Source organism: Babylonia areolata, chromosome 2 (assembly GCF_041734735.1).
Source record: "Babylonia areolata isolate BAREFJ2019XMU chromosome 2, ASM4173473v1, whole genome shotgun sequence".
Lineage (NCBI taxonomy): Eukaryota > Metazoa > Mollusca > Gastropoda > Neogastropoda > Buccinidae > Babylonia > Babylonia areolata.
The window spans coordinates 57,586,936-57,605,731 of record NC_134877.1 but is presented as its reverse complement, the minus strand read 5'-3'; the positions used below and the strand labels follow the sequence as shown (position 1 = coordinate 57,605,731).

Here is an 18,796-nt window from a genome sequence, read left to right as displayed (position 1 = left end):
TTGTTTTCAATTGAACTGTAATGTAAAACTATTTTCGAAACCTTGAATAAACATTTTAAGAGTTATAAACCACTTAAGTTCCTGTCCAAATTTTGTTCTCTCTCTCTCTGTGTGTGTGTGTATGTGTGTGTGTGTGTGTTTGATAAAGAAAACGAAATACAGGAAAAGGACGGGGGAGTGTGTAAGAAGAGAAGAGGAAAGGGGTGAGAGGCAGGAAAAGGTGGGGGATAGGTGGAAGGGGTTTAGGGGTCGGGGTGAAGGGGAGTGACAACTGCATTCCTGTGAAACTCATCTCATTCAGTATTGACATGATGTCTGCGCCCGTGACATTTTAGTTAGCTATAATGGCTGCTTCCTGCAAGCTGTTACTTGAGTTAGACAGGCACAGTTGCCGTAATGTCACCATAATTTATTTAGACAGGGGTGTTTGGTTAGAAGACTGATAAATGATATGGGTGTGAGTGTCGAGTTGAGTGTTGGGGAGGGGAGTGGAAGTCATGAATGAGAGGGTTTTTTTTAAAAATTGTTATTATTATTTTTGTGAAAACAAGCACCATGGTTTTGATTACACACACACACACACACACACACACACACACAAACTCTCTCTCAATTTACTTACACACACACACACACACACACACACAGACACACACACACACACTTTTTTTCTTTCTTTTTACATTTTCACATGAGGCATTAGGGTTTTTATTTTATGTTTATTTGGTTTTGTTCTAGTTAGCAACACAGAAATTTGTTTATTCTTCAGGTCTTATGTAAGCTCAGTTTCAGTTTGAAACGTCTTAATGCTGATTTCATCGACATCAACATCAAATCTTCCCTAGTAGAGGGTGTACAGAAAAAGCCTTCTAGTTGGTCACCCGGCTTGTGCGATTCAGAAGTGCGCAGGTAGGCGTGATGAATATTGGTCGCAAACCAACACATGGGGCAGAAACAGCTGGGAAGTGAATTGTGTAATGATTGGTATCGACCTGTATAGTTTCACCAAGTCTTCAGTTCTCCCCTGTCCTCACCCCTCCAGTCCTTCGTGATCCCATAGAAGCGGAAAGAGGAAAGAGTGAGGATGGAAAGAGGGAGGCGGACAACTTAACTTGGTACTGTCTAAACTTATTGTCACTGTTGCTGGCAGTCTTCTTCATCGTTTGTGGGCTGCGACACCCACGTTCACTCGTACAACTGGCTTTTACGTGTATGACCGTTTTTACCCCCGCCGTATAGGCAGGCATTCTCCGTTTTCTTTTTTTTCTTTTGTTGTTGTTGTTGTAGTTGTCGTTTTTGTTGTTGTTGTTGTTGATGTTTTATTATTTTTAGGGGGTGGGGGTGTGTGCATGCCCAATATGTTCTTGTTTCCATAACCCACCGAATGCTGACATGGATTAAACGTGCGTATTTGATCTTCTGCATGCGTATACACACAAAGAGGGTTCGGGCAGTAGCAGGTCTGCACATCTGTTTACTTTGGAGACTGGAAAAATCACACAAAAACAGAATGTGAAAAAGACAATTTCACTGTACAACATCATATCTTGCTAACAAATGGTGGGCAATTGTCACTGTATGTTAGGATGATTCTGACATGAGACAGTATTCGTTGTTCATTATTTGTAATAAGAAAACACCCATGTTTCTTACATCAACAAGTCAAAACTCGGACAGTATGAACTTTGAAATCTAGGTGCTTCATTTTTACATTGTTTTCCAACCAAGTCTTAAGACTTTAGACTTTTTATGTCCTGATAAAATAAGGATCCCTTGGTTGTGAATAAGCCAAGGTGTGTATGACTTGTGGAAGTATTGGTGTGTTGCAGCCACAGGAAGATGCCACAAATGGACACCAAGTGTATGAGATGGGCAAAGGTCTTGATGCCCGCTGCCCTGGGCTTGTTCCTGGGGATGGCGCTCAGCCTGATGTACGTCCCCTTCAGTGCCAGCAGCTGCGAGACCTTCCTCTTCCACCAAGACCCCCAGGAGAGGGTTCACCGTGCCCCCAAGTCCCTGAAGCCCAACCCAGCTAAAGAGTCGTTCGAACCCCGCATTCGTCCGCCACAGCAGACCGGCAAAGGCGGCAGCAACACGGCGGGCGCTAAATCCACATTCGTCCGTCCCCGCTACGCCTCCACAGAGCTGGCCATCCGGGAGAAGCTGTTTGTGGGTGTGGTGACCTCCAAGGACACCATCAACACCCTGGGTGTGGCTGTCAACAGGACAGTGGGCAAGTTTGTCAACAAGATGGTGTTCTTCATCGATGGCAACGCGCCGACCATGCCCAAGGGCATGACCATTGTGAAAATGGCCGACAACCACGCCCACCTGATCCCGGTGCACATGCTGAAGTACGTCACTGATCAGTTCCTGGATGCCTTTGACTACTACCTGTTCCTGACGGACCAGGCATACCTGCGGGCAGAGCGGATGTTCCACCTGCTCAGCCACATCAGTGTCAGCCAGCACGTGCACATGGGTTTGACCAAGGGCTCAGAGGCCGGGAAACCCTACTGTTACCTGGATGGAGGGGTCGTCCTGTCACAGGTGAGTTTGGGGGTAGGGAGGAAGAGGAAGGGAGTAAGGTGAAGGGATGGGAAAGAAGGTCCAAAAGATCTTACTGTGTTTAAGATCTGGAAGCATTCAAATCATCTATCTATCTGTCTATGTGTGCATGTATGTATAAATATATTTATATTTTGCTTTCTGTCAGTGTTTATGGGCTGCACCTCCAATGTTTACTCTTATATATATATATATATATATATATATATATATATATGTGTGTGTGTGTGTGTGTGTGTGTGTGTGTGTGTACAAGTGGATATTTTCATGTTTCCATAAAACACAGAACATTAACATGGGCTGTAGGTTTTTGCAGATTTGAGCTTTTGCATTTATGCAAAAAAACACAAAGGGGATTAAGACCCCAACAGGTCTGCTCATCTCTTGACGTGGGAGAACAGAAATTTCTCAACCCTTAATCCACTAAGCACCTTTACTAGGATCAAACACAGGACACTCAGATTGAAAGTCTAATACTTTCACCATTCAGCTTTAGCGCCCACCAATTGATGTATTGATTCATTTGGGTGGCAAACTTGGGACACTAGACCTATAGCTTTTGAAAATGACATTTTTAATAGATTTCCAAAATGGCCTAATAATTTGCCTTGAGGTAGGACATGTGTCCTACGCTTTTGAAGTTTAAAATATCTATATTTGTACAGATAATGGATTATGATGCCATTGAACCCCATAAAGACAGAGAGAGAGGTGTGTTTGTGTGGTGTGTGTGTGTGTGTGTGTGAGAGAGAGAGAGAGAGAGAGAGAGAGAGAGAGAGAGAGATGACAAATAAAAAATGTTTTATTGAGGGTAGAATGGCAAAATGGCAAAACTATTGAAAGCATACTAACAAGCTGATAATTGTCTCATTTGTAATGCTTTATAAATGAACATAGCCAGGTTGTTCATGACTGTACAATTTTCGTTTGCTGCGGGAATGAATCATTTAAAACTTGATGGATTATTACAGAATTTTGAAGGTATGTATTTGTCTTTAAGTTCTTTATATTTTGAACAAACCAGTGTAAAATGGACTTCTGTTTCTTTAATGGAACAACAAAACGGGCAGTTCAAACTATTCCAGGAAACATTCTGACAGTAACACAAGCGGTGAGGTTTCAAAGGGGAGACACCAAGTCTAAACCGCGTTAATGCATTATGCACCTTAATGTGATGAACATTTGTCACCAATTATGAACTAATAGAAAGCGACGACTTGAATGAACTATAAAAAGAAAACCTATCTCTAGTAGTTATCTCAAAATGCCAGTCTTGCTGATAACATTCTTTCAATCTATTTTTAAAACTTAATAGAAATTGACTACAGTCACCAACACCCTGACTCTGCCATACATGACCAAAACCATAACAACATAAAAGATAGCATACAGAAGATGCCCACGTAGTCTTAACTTGATTATGCAAAGTTAGCAACATGTTGTAAGCTTTTAAGGGGAGTCTGTTCAAAGGCATTCTCAAAAGACGTAACCAGTATTTAATACGTAGAAGAACGAAATCAAAAGCTCCTTTGTAAGTTCGCATGTCAGGTTCATAAATTCGCACCAGACCTTTAATATCGTATGATATATATATATATATATATATATATATATATATATATAAAGTAACACGTTCTTCTATCAGGCTGTCCTCGTTTTCAAACTGGTTCGTGACAGATTGAGTGTCATGTCTGTTAGTGACAGAAACAGTGGGATGGGCCAGGCCGTATTCCGGGTTACCCGACCTAACGTTGTCTGTCAGCCGTGTCTGTTCACGATCACATCCACGTGAATTGTCAACAGACTGGCCTCGACTCTGCGAATACTGATCTCGTGCCTGAACACTGACACTGGCACTTTTCACGTGCTGTTCTTCACAAGAGGGGTATACAGGTGGGGGTGGGGGGCTAGAGTCAAGGTGTGCTTGTGACGTGGCGGCAGCACAGGACTGTTGGCTGACAGGGGAATCCCCGCTGTTAGTTGCTGACGTCACGGCCACTATGCTCCTGTCGTTCACTGTTGTCACCGGCAGTGACGCAAGACGTGTTGGGGTGGGGGTGGGGGTGGTGCTACCACGTCCATCGCTCACACAGCTGGTTGGTGACCAGGCAGCAGCCGCGCAGCTCCTCGGCACGTGCAAGTCGAGGTTTCCGGAATCTCTGCTGCGGTTCTGTGCTGGCAGTCCTTGCTGTGTTGTTGACATCTGTCCCACCACGTGCGTCCAGCCGTCTGTCAAGTGTGTATCGCATGATGCTGAATGGGTCCCGTCACGATCAGCCGGTCACGTTTGAAGTGTGCGTGCTGGCCTCGGTCACGGTGATCTTTGATGATCTGTTGTTGTCTGGTAGTCAGGTCAGAAGCCATTTTTTCACCCCCTCCCCCCCTTACTCTTCAGTGCATCCGTGCCTTTGGTCAGTACTTCCATGATTTTGTCTGACCACCGAGAGAATCTGGCGATCATGGGGCGGGGCCTGGTTGAGTTGTCATCGTTACCGGGACGACATGGGCCGATAGGATGAGCACCGATAAAATCATTTAATGACCAGTCTTTTCCAGGCACTGTGTTCTGTAAAGTGTCCACCACTTTTTTCGTTTCACCAATCGCTTCTGGAATTCCAAAGAATTTCAGATTGTCCCTTCTAGAGAAGGATTCAAGTTTATCGAGTTTCTCATCAATGTTCTTCCCCAGCTGTTCCATCCACTCCTCCACTTAGACACAACACTGGTGGCTTCCTGACACACTTCACGCACAACTCTGACATCTTCCTCCAGCTGTGTAGTTCAAGCACACAGATCAGTCATGTCCTCAGTGCCCCAGATCACTCAAACTGTCCTGAACAGTACCCAGCTGTTGTGTAAAGGAGGAAGGTGTCAGAATGGTTAAGACGCTCAGCTGCCAATACAGAGAGTCCGTGAGGGTGTGGGTTCGAATCCCGCTCTCGCCCTTTCTCCTAAGTTTGACTGGAAAATCAAACTGAGCGTCTAGTCTTTCGGATGAGACGATAAACCGAGGTCCCGTGTGCAGCACGCACTTGGCGCACTGAAAAAGAACCCATGGCAACGAGAGTGTTGTCCTCTGGCGAAATTACGTAAAATGAAATCCACTTTCATAGGTACACAAATATGTAAGCATGCACTCAAGGCCTGACTAAGCGCGTTGGCTTATGCTGCTGGTCAGGCATCTGCTCAACAGATGCGGTGTAGCGTGTATGGATTTGTCCGAACGCAGTGACGCCTCCTTGAGAAAGTGAAACTGAAACTGTGTAAAGGAATCAAAGTTTGCCTGTGTGTTCTGCTGTTGTTCAAACATGGAGCACAACAAGGTTTTCAAGTTGCTGTCAGCATCAGGAAAACTATCCACACTTTCTTCAGAAGCATGATGTTCAGTGTCATCACCATGTCTACCAGGTCCCGGGTTCGACTTTGCATTCCCAGCACACAACAGCAAGCTGGCAACGATGACAGCCAACAACGCACACCTTGCACGCGCTGACCTGCCATGCCACCGTTCACGAGCCAGTTGTCTCGCTCGGACGGAAGAGCCTTGTGTGGTCGTAACCCGCCACTTTCTGTGTGTCGTCCGGAACTGACCAATGGCGTAATTCGGTCAACGTTAGCATTTAGTCACGTGTAACTGTCATACAGTTAGAGCCAAGCAATGCAGCTGGCACGTGCACGTGCGTGGTTTTCGTTTGCAATGTCGCCACTGACTTGGCACGTCGATACATGAAAGTCTAAAATTTCCATAGAAAATAGCCACACACCGACCTGAAACTTGCACTGTCGACAGGCATGGTCTTCAGACACACTCTGGCCACAGAATCATACAGTTTAAGTGAAGTAATCCAAAAATAATTAATAAAATTGAACCAAGTTTGTCAGGGCTCCGAAGGATGTTGACAGCACGAAAACACGAACTCACCTCCAAATAGATGAAGAGAGAGAGTGTTCAGTTTCATTTAATGTCTATCCACATTAAGTGATATTACACATGAAAAAAACGATAAAAAAGAGAGGGGGAAGGGAAAGCGATAAAAACAACACTATTTACAACATTAACTTAAGAACAATCTAAGAGAATAACTGAGACAGTGTGTGCGTTTGTGCAGGGCTTCCACGCAAATGCAGAAATGTTGTGGTATCTCTTGAACATTACAGACCCAAATTTTGGTGTCTTGTTTTGTAAAGCTAAATGTGAAAGACCAGTCTCTTTACTTTGGTGTACTGCCACTCTACGTTTTGTGATTTATGTATACTTTCATGTGTAATGTTCATCTTGCATTCATGTATTGCATTATAATAAAAAAAAAAAATTAAGGGCTGTTGTTTTGCACAACACCTAGCCTCATACCACAAACATTTACTTTTTGTTGTTGTTGTTGTTGTTGTTTTTTATTTATTTATTTTTTTTTAACATGTTGTTCTCTTTTAACTGAACAAGAAACCATTTTGCAGCCCACTTTAAGGGGTGAGCGTGTTTGTCTGTGTCAAGTTCTGTCCATGTCTGTCTGTCATAAAGAATACAAAAACATGAGAAGGGTGGAGGGACCACCTTTCAAAATTGAGGGTCGAAATATCCAAAAGGAAAGAGGCACATACCAGGGTGAAACCGGCTTTTCAGTTCATTTGGAATCCGAGAGCCCTGGTGATTTGTGTGTGGGTGTGTGTGTGTGAGAGAGAGAGGGTATGTGTGTGTGTATATGAGAGAGGGTGTGACTGTGTGCATGTACTGCACCTGTTTTTGTGACTGCTCTGTGTGCTTACATGATTACAATAGAAGTATTTGAATGCACCTATTATGCTTGTGGTGGTACATACATTTTTAAAAAAATGCATCACGGTCATCTCTCTTCGTGAAGTGTATGCATTTTAGTGTGGGCGGGTGGTTGGGTGAGGTGGGGGGGGGGGGGGGGGGGGGGGGTTGTGTGGGGTGGAGTTTAGTGTTTATGTGTATTTTAGTGTGTGTGTGTGTGTGTGTGTGTGTGTGCTTTTTTGTATGAATGTATGCAAGGGTGTGCTCACATGTTACTGCACTGTACCACTGTGTGCTTGTGAATGTGTGTTTGTGCTTTGGAACATGTACACACAAATGTGTCAGCATCATTGTAATATTGTACACAAGCTGGCATGTGCAACTGTACAGCTGTGAATGTGTGTGTTTGTGTGTATGGATGGGTGTGCTCTCATGTATGTGTGTGTGTGCGTGTGTGTGTGTGCATGTGCTTGCGTGTGTGCGTGCGTGTATGTGTGCGTGTGTGTGTGTGTGTGTGTGTGTGCATGCATGTGTGTGTGTGTGTGTGTGTGTGCAGTCTCTGATACAGCAAGTAAAGGCCAACATGGAGTGGTGTCTGGCAGAGTGTCACCACAACGACCAGAGCCTCAACCTGGGCAAATGCCTGGTCCACTCAACCAAGATGGGCTGCAGTTCTCATGTTGGGGTCAGGGATCTCCTCTCTCTCTCTCTCTCACTCTGTATATATATATATATATATATATATATATATATATATATATATATATATATATATATATATATATATATATATACCTATCTATCTATTCTTTTTTAAGATTTTTTCTTTTAATTGTTGATATGTGTGCACAGTTACACGCACGCACATTACGCACACAAACACACACACACACACACAGATACATACTTTTCCCCCCATGTAATGCCATGTAATACTTTGTAATGTTGTGTAATGTCATGTTATGTTATACACATATGTGTGCATGCTTATGTATTCATAATTATGCAGATATATATACATGTGTGTGTGTGTGTCTGTGTATGAATGGATGGATGTACAAGAAGTCAAATGTATGAACAGTTGTATGATTTTTATGAATGAATTTATATATTATGTGATATGTTATGTTTTGTTAATTGAAAAGAAAAATAGATGCATTCTTTCAAATTCGTTTTCAACATAAAATGTACACAGTTTTTGAAGTGAAGACATTTATGTAAACTTACAATGTGGCTGACAACAAAATGATTGAATAGATTTTTACCTTTTCATCATCATTCAGAACTTTTTAATCACCGATTAGCAAGGAGGGTCTTGGTCAGAGATTTTCCCTTTATTTTCTTATATGTTTGTACAGATGTAAGTGTGTATGTTTTCTATCATTGTATGCTCTGTGCAATTGCTTGCCCACCCATCTGCTAATCAGCCCACCCACCCACCTCACCTGTCCACATGCCTGTCTTTTTCAGGTAAAAGAATTCAACGTGTTCAAGGATACTTCCTTCACATTTGAGAACTTGAAGAAGCTGTCAAAGGTACCGGCCTTCAACCAGTCCCATTCTGTCTTCCCCATTCAAGATGACAAGAACTATTACAAACTGCACAGGTAAGAAAGATAATAATAAAAAAAAAAATGAATGAAAAAAAAAGTATGATAGAAACAAATTTGTTTTTCTCTTTGTTGTAGGTATAAGGAGGAAGGTGGCAGAATGGTTAACATGCTCATCTGCCAATATACAGAGTCTGTGAGGGTCTGGGTTCAAATCCTGCTCTTGCCCTTTCTCCCAAGTTTGACTGGAAAATCAAACTGAACATCTAGTCTTTCGGAAGAGACCCATGTGCAGCAGACACTTGGTGCACTGAAAAAGAAGCCATGGCAACGAGAGTGTTGTCCTCTGGCAAAATTATGTGAAAAGAAATCCACTCTGGTAGGTACACAAATATATAAGCATGCACTCAAGGCCTGACAAGCGCGTTGGGTTATGCTGCTGTCAGGCATCTGCCTAGCAGATGTGGTGTAGCGTATATGGATTTGTCCGAATGCAGTGACGCCTCCTTGAAAAAACTGTTGGTATATTAATCAATTATCAATGACTGTACTTCCATGCATAGGGGTGACTTCCTGTCCAAGACTTCAGTATCAGCAGATCCCTAGTGGGGCTATCATTGGAGGGATGTGTTGGTGGTCTCCACTCTGTAGCAGATGCTAGGCGATTATTGTTGTCAGTAGGGAGCTCAGTAGGTGGTCTCCTGCATATGTTGAATCAGAACGGGCACTACTGAACACCACTGAAGTGACTCAGCAGCATTGGTCTCCTCTGGTAAATGACTCCTAACATTGATGGTTCCCTGTGGACTGCCAGCACGGTGGCTGCAGCAGTGGAACTCAAGTGTGGCTGTGTATGGGGATGAGGAGTGAGTTGCTTGCTGATTAAAAAAAAAAAAAAAAAAAAAACCCCACGTCAGTGACTGGTTCTGCACCCTCTTACCTTTCTGACCAAGTAAGGATTCACAGTCCACCCCAGCCCTGGCCCTGTCCTTTCATTTGACATGCACATGTTTGAAATTCCATGTTACAGACACAAGCCCCACGGTTTCTTAACTTTCGGAACTTTTGCAAATCACTTCGACAAAGTATGCAACTTTGTTCTACTGTTTTGTTTGACACTGTTGACCATGGCATCCTTATTACACAATTGTGTACCATTTTTGGCTGCTCTGGAACGATCGTGGATTGGTCACATCATAGTTAACTTGCCGTAACCAGTCTGTTCTTGTCTCACACATATGCATCTACACTACCCAGCTTTTCTCCCACAGGCACACGACAGAATAACTTGCAGACATGCAATATTCAAATCTTTCATTTTCTCTTGCTTCAACATAGCCATATGCACACTTTTATTACAGTTTATGATTATGTTTGAATGTGCTTGTAAATTGTGTGTGTATGTGTATGAGTGTGCATGATTTGTAGGTGTGTGTGTGTTTGTTCTTGAGTGTAACCTCTTTTCACCAAAACTGATATAAGACCCATGTATGTGTGTTTGCCTATATGTGTGTGTGTGTGTGTGTGAGTGCACATGCGTGTGTGTGTGTGTGTGTGTGTGTGGTATGTACAGTGTGTGTATGTTTGTGCATGCGTATGTGTATACATGTATGATTTACTGTGTCAGTGTGTGTGTGTGTGTGTGTGTGTGTGTGTGTGTGTGTGTGTGTGTGTTATTCATATTGTTATTGTTATATTTATTGTTATGATGATTATGATGATGATGATGATGGTGATTATTATTATGAGATTATTATCATTGCATTATGATTGTAATTTTTATTGTTGCTGTTGTTGTGTCTGTTTTTGTTGTCATTATCATTTCACTATTATTGTAATTGTTATTGATCATGTAGTGTTTGGATGTTGCAGGTACTTTTGTGAATATGACCTGAACGTCACACGCCAGGAGATAGAGAAAGAGAAGAAAAACATCATGTACATGAGTCAGTTCGCTCCTGGCGGCCAGGACAGCATATCATGGCCTATTGGTGGGTCCTTACATTCTCAGGGGTTGTTGTTTTGTTTTTCATTGCTTGCAGAAAGAACATATTTTTCATGATGACTACCACGTTAAACCGATCTCTCAGTCAAAGAAGGCTACTCACTTGCGTAGCTTTCATCGGCTTCTTCAGCGCAACTGCTGGGTAAAGAATTAGCAGCTGTGTGCATCGCCGTGAGCGAACTCACGACAATAATGACTTGACGAGTGAGGAGTACACCGACGGCAGGTAGTGTCGGCCCCGGTCACGGTTGAGGGTGGGGTTCCTGGCGGTGATGTAGACTGCATATTTTTCACTGAGACAATGGGAGACATTGATTGTGTTGGCGAAGGTGATGATCAGTTTTTCAACAACGTCGGCATGTTTCTTCTCAGGGTGCTGGTGTCACTGTGGTTTTTATTGTATTATGTGGACTGCTGTCTCTGGGGAGATTGCTTGGACACAATGCAGCATCACCTTTTTGTCTTTTCTTTATTTTTCTGTCTGCAAGTGTATTAGTTTCGCTATCAGAGTGCAAGTTTTCAACAGAATTTTACTAAGGACAACCCACATGTTGCAGTGTATGAGTATATTTTTTTGTGTGTTTTTGTTTGTTTGTTGTTGTTTTTTACACTTGCCAAGTGCATATCACACTCAGGTCCCCAAGACCCTGTACTGACTTTGAAAAGATTAATTCAGGTTATTGTTTCATCCGAAAGAGAAGCACTCAGTCCACTATTCAGGGTGTGGTGGAGTGAAAGTATCAGTATCAGTATCAGTAGCTCAGAGAGGCGTCACTGCGTTTGGTCAAATCCATATACGCTACACCACATCTGCCAAGCAGATGCCTGACCAGCAGTGTAACCCAGCACGCTTAGTCAGGCCTTGAAAAAAAAAAAAAAAAAAATAAAAAAATAAATAAAATAAAATAAAATAAAATAAAAAAATAACAAAAATGGAATAAAATAAAATAAATATATAAATAAGAAATAATAGATAAATACATAGAAATACTACTACTAATGATAATAATATTTCTAAGGCGCAAAATCTTGATTAAGTCAACTCTAGGTGCGCACGCACACACATACACACACACACACACACACACACACACAAAATGAGTTGAGTAAAAAGCCTGGTCCAGTGTGTGTGTGACTCCACATATGAACACTCACTTCCTGGTCAGGCTGGTTACCACTTGGCCACCACTCCGTTCACTTCACCAGGTTGTTACTGTGACTGGCTTTTCTGTGCAGTACAGTGTTTGGTTGATTTGGTCATCTTGTTATGAGGTCACTTTGTACTTTTATAAGTGTGTGTGTGTGTGTGTGTGTGTGTGTGTGTTCATACTGAGTGTTAAAAAAAAAAAGATTTAATTTTGAACTCCTATCTTCTGAATGGATGATCTTATACACATTGGTTTTTGACGTGTTCACTACAAGGTGATTTAGACATACACGCCTTCACTCATTTCAATGCAAAAAAGGGAGTGGGGATCAGTTACAAGGGGAAAACAGTTACACAACATGTATGCGCTATGAACGCAGAAGATGAGTGATTAGAGAGTGTGGACTTTCAATTCTTTGGGTCCGTCCCAGGATTGGCGCCTGGTGGATTATGGGTATAACTATAAATCAGCTTTTGCTTACACAAGTATTTCTATTGCTCTCTAGCACAGACACCAACATGGGTTTGATTCCTGTCCAGTGCAAAAGACTGATCTGTACAGGACGGACAGTCAAAAACCTCCTCACTGTTTAAGTTTGAAGCATCTTTTTAGGCAGTTATTTTCTTTTCTTGTTGTGTTTGATAAGGGTAAGTGTTTTTCTTTTTTCTATGAATCAGTTGTAATGTTGTTGTTGTTTTTTTTAATGAGCTAAGCATTGTGAACACCTGCTAATGACTCAATGTCTTTGCATTTTAAAGATCGTATCATTCATGTCAGCATTCGGTGGGTTAAGGAAGCACGAACATACCCAGCATGTGCACCCCTGAAAATGCAGTATGGCTGCCTAAACAGTGGGATAAAAGCAGTCATATGAGTGAACATAAGAGCTGCAGCCCATGAAAGCAGAAGGACAAAATCACTCACACACACACACACACACAGGTGCATGCACTTGGACTCACACACAAACACATGCACAGGTAATTCCTGTCCGTGCTATCAATAGCAGGTTTTCAGGCAAAACAGACCTGTCCACAGACTGGCAGGTAACAGAACGAAGTGTTGTGAACCATGTTTCGCAGGTGTATCAAGCATAATTGTTGACAACCCTACCTCTGTGGCATGTTTTCAGGTGTGCCTGAACCCTACAAACCCAGGAACCGTTTTGACATCATTCGATGGGATTACTTCACAGAAACCCTCATTTATTTTGAGAACGACTTCACCAATCTGAAGCCTTTGAAAGGTGGGTCTGCTACCAAAAGCCTTGGCACAGGAGCTCTTTTGTGACAGGTGTTGTCATGATGCATGTTCATAGCATTGATACACACACACACACACACACACACACACACACACACACACACACACACACACACACACAGAGCATGTCTGTACACATGCATGCAAAGAGGTGTGTATATATACACACAGAGGGAGACAGGCACAAGGATTGCATTGCACAGAAACACACACACGTGAACATATGCATGCATCGATGCACACACCTGTGCACATAAGCACGCAGACATAGTTGTGCAGATGTTGGAAGATGAGTTTTGAGATCAATGGATGCAGCATGCACTCTTTCTCTCTCACACATGCATGTATGCACACACACACACGCACACACACACACACACATGCACATATGCACACACGCATGCACACACACACATCCACATGCATACAGTCACTCACACATACTCACGCTCTTTGTGTGTGTGTGTGTGTTTGTGATTAGCTTTGTTAATTTTATGTTACTCTTTTGTGTTATGAAAATTATTTGGAAGCACTGACAAGGACATGTAAAATCACATTTTACTAGTCATTGTGTGGCAAGAAGAGTATCTAGATCTTTTTTCAGCTTGAAAAGAAATAATAGGAACATTTGGCTGAAATGAATTCTGAACTCTGTTCTGTCCTCAACAAATTTACAATAGGTGTGTGTGTGTGTGTGTGTGTGTGTGTGTGTGTGGAACCATGTTGAAGCGGCTGATAATTTCTCCTTGACCTTGACATTTATATCCCAACAGTTCAGGGTTCAGGGTTGTGGTCTCATAAAAGGCACCGTTGACAGCATTGTCGCATCATAACACTAACTTTTATGACATCCAACAATGCAAACTGTATTAATTAAAATGAGTATTTTAAAAAAAAAATGTATGAGAATTTCCAGCCAACAGAGGCAGGTCAGGCATGCTTGGCATGACCTTGACCACAGCCCATTGCACCCATAGATAGTATTGGTTTGGCCATTGTCAGAATGTTTCTCCAATATCAGTATCAGTAGCTCAAGGAGACGTCACTGCGTTCGGACAAATCCATATACGCTACACCACATCTGCCAAGCTAATGCCTGACCAGCAGCGTAACCTAAGGCGCTTAGGCCTTGAAAAAAAAAGAAGAAAAAAAAGAAAATAATAATAATGATAACAATAAATGAAAAAAAAAAAAAATTATGATGATAAATAAGCAAATAAGCAAATAAATGTAAAACATGCAGACACACATTCACACACACACACACACACACACACACACCACACACACACACACACACACACCACACACACACACACACACACACACACACACACACACACACACACACACACACACACACACACACACACATGCACCACAGATATGCAACAAACTTGCAGTTTCACAGATATGAAAGCACAAACAAATACACATAAATATACACAAGCCCCCCCCCCCCCCTCCCCCCCTCCCCCCTCTTGCCCCCCCCCCCCCCCCCCCCACACACACACACAGAGGTGTTACAGCTGCTTTCTTGGCTTTGGGCTGAAGTTGAGGCATTTTCAGATTTATTAATCACTTTTGATAGGTGTTTTTGAAAAGACTTTTTTCAATAGATATCCAAATGATACACCTTTTAAATTTATGCTGTATTGAAATTTGTGGAGCAGTTTGCAAGAAGTTGCCTTCCACTTGTAGACAGACAGACATACACACACTCACAGACACACAGACAAACACACGTACACACACACACACACACACACAAACAAACAAACAAACAAACACATATTCATGAACTCAGCACATGCATAACATATTTTTGTTTATTGTCCTATTGAAACCTTTTTCCAGTTCAAAGGAAGCAGTGAAACAAACAATAAAAAGCATGAGAGAGAGACAAGGAAATATTCAGTATTAAAGATGATCATTGCAAAGCCTGATCAGTTTGGGTTTATGCAAAGGTTATGCGTCTGATACATTAGAATTTTAAAAAATTTCTTCTTCTTCTTTTTTTCCACAGCAGTTGTGGTATAGCGTATAATTATAACGATCTCTCTGCACGCTCCCTCAGACGACGCTTCCTTGAAACTGAAAACTGCGCATTCATGTGACCTATTTTGTGGATGGATCAGGGGCAGACAAGCAGGACGTGCAGGAGGTGATCAAAGTGTCGTTGGAGCAGCTGAACGCCAGGTACGACAACAGGTACCTGTACGTCAGCCTGGTGAACGGGTACCGTCGCTTCGACCCTCAGCGAGGCATGGAGTACATCCTGGACCTCAGCCTGAAGGACACGGTCAATCACAAGAAGGAGGTGCAGAAACGTGTGCAGCTGGTTCGGCCACTAGGGAAGGTCGGTTTTGTAAATGAGTGGGTGTGGGTGTGGTGGTGGGGGGTGGAGGGGGGGGGGGGTGTCAGTGTGTGTATGTGTGTTTTTGTTTTGTTTGTGTTTGTGTGCGTGTGTGTGTGCAGGTGTGTGTGTGTTCATTCATTGTTTTTGTTTACCATCTATCCACAATTGTGATTTTAGATGAATTGTGTCAGTGTGTGTGTATGTGTGTGTGTGTGTGTTTGTGTGTATTCATTCTGTCTTCTCTTTCTTGTTATCTCTCTCTCTCATTCTCTGTCTCATATTCTCTCTCTCTCTCTCTCTCTCTCTCTCTCTCTCTTTGGTTTCTCTTGTCTGGACACAGGCTTTATGTGTGTGTCTGCACTTCTCATTAGATAGTCACATTCAGGTTTAACATGATCAGAACCCACCTCAGGTGATATGGCAGACAGAGTAATCATCCTGCAAAAGAGACGGTTTAGTGGGGAGTTAGCTTGTTTGACACTACACTGTCACTATCAGAATGACAACATGACAGGGAGGGGACTGGGGGGTGGGAAGTGGACCTAACTAACACTACACTGTCACTATCAGAATGACAACATGACAGGGAGGGGACTGGGGGGTGGGAAGTGGACCTAACTAACACTACACTGTCACTATCAGAATGACAACATGACGGGGAGGGGATTGGGGGGTGGGAAGTGGACCTAACTAACACTACACTGTCACTATCAGAATGACAACATGAGGGTGAGGGGAGTGGGGGTGGGGGGGGGGGGGGAGTGGGCTTTACTAACACTACACTGTCACTCTCAGAATGACAACATGAGGGGTTTGGGGGTGTGGTGGAGGGAGGGAAGTGGGCCTAACTAACACTACACTGTCACCATTAGAATGACAGCATGAGGGGGAGGGGATTTGAGGAGGGTGGGACTGGGGGGTGGGGGGAAGTGGACCTAACTAACTACACTGTCACCATCAGAATGACAACATGAGGGAGTGGGGGGTGGGGGGAGTGGGCCTTACTAACACTACACTGTCACCATCAGAATGACAACATGAGGGTGGGGGGAGTGGGGGGTGGGGGGAGTGGGCCTTACTAACACTACACTGTCACCATCAGAATGACAACATGAGGGGGGGTGGGGGGGGAGTGAGTCTTACTAACACTACACTGTCATTATCAGAATGACAACATGTTATTGCTAAGATGAGCAGAAACAACACCAGTATTTTTTTTTCAGGGTGTCTGTTGATTCAAACTGTCAACTTTTTGACAGTGAGCTTGGCGCTCGACCAGTTGAGCCAATCTGTCACCCATTGTGTGCACTCTGTTCCATTCCTTTCTTATATTTGTGTGTGTAGTGGTAGGTGGGAGAGGAGGATGCCATCAACAGATGATGTCTCTTTCACACGCATGCTTTGTAGCAGTGGAGCCCATTGTGCAGTTTTCTAGAGACCTCCCTGAACTTGATATTCACGTTGTTTCCACTTGTCATGCCAGTTTCATCCATCATGGCATTGATAAGCACATCGAACGCTTCAGTTTCTTTTGTGGTGATGCACTTGTGGGTCTTCCAGTTATGAACAGTATATGATCCCTAGCTTCCAGAAATTCTGTGCCAACTGCTGTGGTGAAGTGGTTAGCGTCATGGACTGACAGCTGGGAGGACACGGGTTCGAATCCCAGTGGAGGAGGGTTTTTTGGCCCGCGGCTGGCTCCTACCCAGAGTTGAGTGTACTACGGGCTTAAATGGGGAGACTGGGACCACACAGTCGAGTGTCATCTACTTCAAGGATGCGTCTTTGGGTGTGTTGCTCTAATTACCTGACCAACACTGCAAGTGTCTGTATCTCTCGGGGGACTTGGAATGAGCGGTGTGGGAGTAATGCCACTGAAATGGTACAGATGACAGGGCAGCAAAAAAAAACAAAACAAAAAAAACAACAACAAAAAATCATGTGCCAGAGATTTCCTCTTTTCTAACACTCTCTTTGTTTATGACTGTTTTCCTTTCTGTCATCTCTTCCTGTCTTATTATCCACCTTTCTGGTCCATTTACATGTATTTTTTCTAGAAAGTCTTAGATATATGTATTGTTTGTCTTTTCAGCCTGTGGATTCACAATTTATTTCCAGTTGGATGAATGAAGATGTACTGTATTGTATTGTACTGGGTTGCGTTGCATTGTATCATATCGTGTCGCATTGCATTACATTGCATTGCACCGTATTGTATCCCCAAGGTGGAGGTGATCCCCATGCCCTACATGACGGAGACGACCAGCATCCACCTGGTGCTGCCGGTGATGGAGGAGGACAAGGAGGGGGTGGGCACGTTCCTGGACACCTACGCCCACATCTGTCTGGACGCCCAGGAGAACACGGAGCTGCTCGTCATCTTCATGTACTCCCACGTCCCCATGCCTGGCCAGGAGGACTCCTTCTCCGTGCTCAAGTAAGGCACTGTCCTTTGTGTCAGGAGGAAGGAGGCGGAATGGTTAAGTAAGTTAAGTTACTGTCCTTTGTGTCAGGAGGAAGGGGGTGGAATGGTTAAGTAAGTTACTGTCCTTTGTGTCAGGAGGAAGGAGGTGGAATGGTTAAGTAAGTTAAGTTACTGTCCTTTGTGTCAGGAGGAAGGGGGTGGAATGGTTAAGTAAGTCACTGTCCTTTGTGTCAGGAGGAAGGGGGCGGAATGGTTAAGTAAGTTACTGTCCTTTGTGTCAGGAGGAAGGAGGCGGAATGGTTAAGTAAGTAAGTTACTGTCCTTTGTGTCAGGAGGAAGGAGGCGGAATGGTTAAGTAAGTTACTGTCCTTTGTGTCAGGAGGAAGGGGGCGGAATGGTTAAGTAAGTTACTGTCCTTTGTGTCAGGAGGAAGGAGGCGGAATGGTTAAGTAAGTTACTGTCCTTTGTGTCAGGAGGAAGGGGGCGGAATGGTTAAGTAAGTCACTGTCCTTTGTGTCAGGAGGAAGGGGACAAAATATTTAAGATGCTTCTGATCTGCCAAATCCAGTATCTGTGAGGGTCTAGGTTTTCAATCCTGGTCTCGCCCTTTCTACCTAAGTTTTAGTGGAGAATTAAACTGACTGGCTTGTCATTTGGATGAAATGATAAAGCAAGGTTTTATGTGCGGAATGCATTTTGCGCACTGAAGAAGAACCCATGGCAAC

At 43.3% G+C, this 18,796-nt stretch overlaps 1 protein-coding gene across 2 annotated transcripts in view; it reads left to right on the top strand.

Moving 5' to 3' along the window:
- Positions 1 to 18,796, top strand: part of LOC143275605 (chondroitin sulfate synthase 2-like) — a 39,439-nt gene that overhangs the window by 9,298 nt on the left and 11,345 nt on the right. For both annotated transcript variants that reach the window (XM_076579836.1, XM_076579846.1), the window contains exons 2-8: positions 1,830 to 2,550; positions 7,878 to 8,006; positions 8,792 to 8,928; positions 10,744 to 10,862; positions 13,157 to 13,270; positions 15,426 to 15,646; positions 17,872 to 18,083. In XM_076579836.1, coding sequence (XP_076435951.1) covers positions 1,840 to 2,550; positions 7,878 to 8,006; positions 8,792 to 8,928; positions 10,744 to 10,862; positions 13,157 to 13,270; positions 15,426 to 15,646; positions 17,872 to 18,083 — 1,643 coding nt within the window. In that variant the 5' untranslated portion in view covers positions 1,830 to 1,839. The remainder of the gene's footprint in view (positions 1 to 1,829; positions 2,551 to 7,877; positions 8,007 to 8,791; positions 8,929 to 10,743; positions 10,863 to 13,156; positions 13,271 to 15,425; positions 15,647 to 17,871; positions 18,084 to 18,796) is intronic.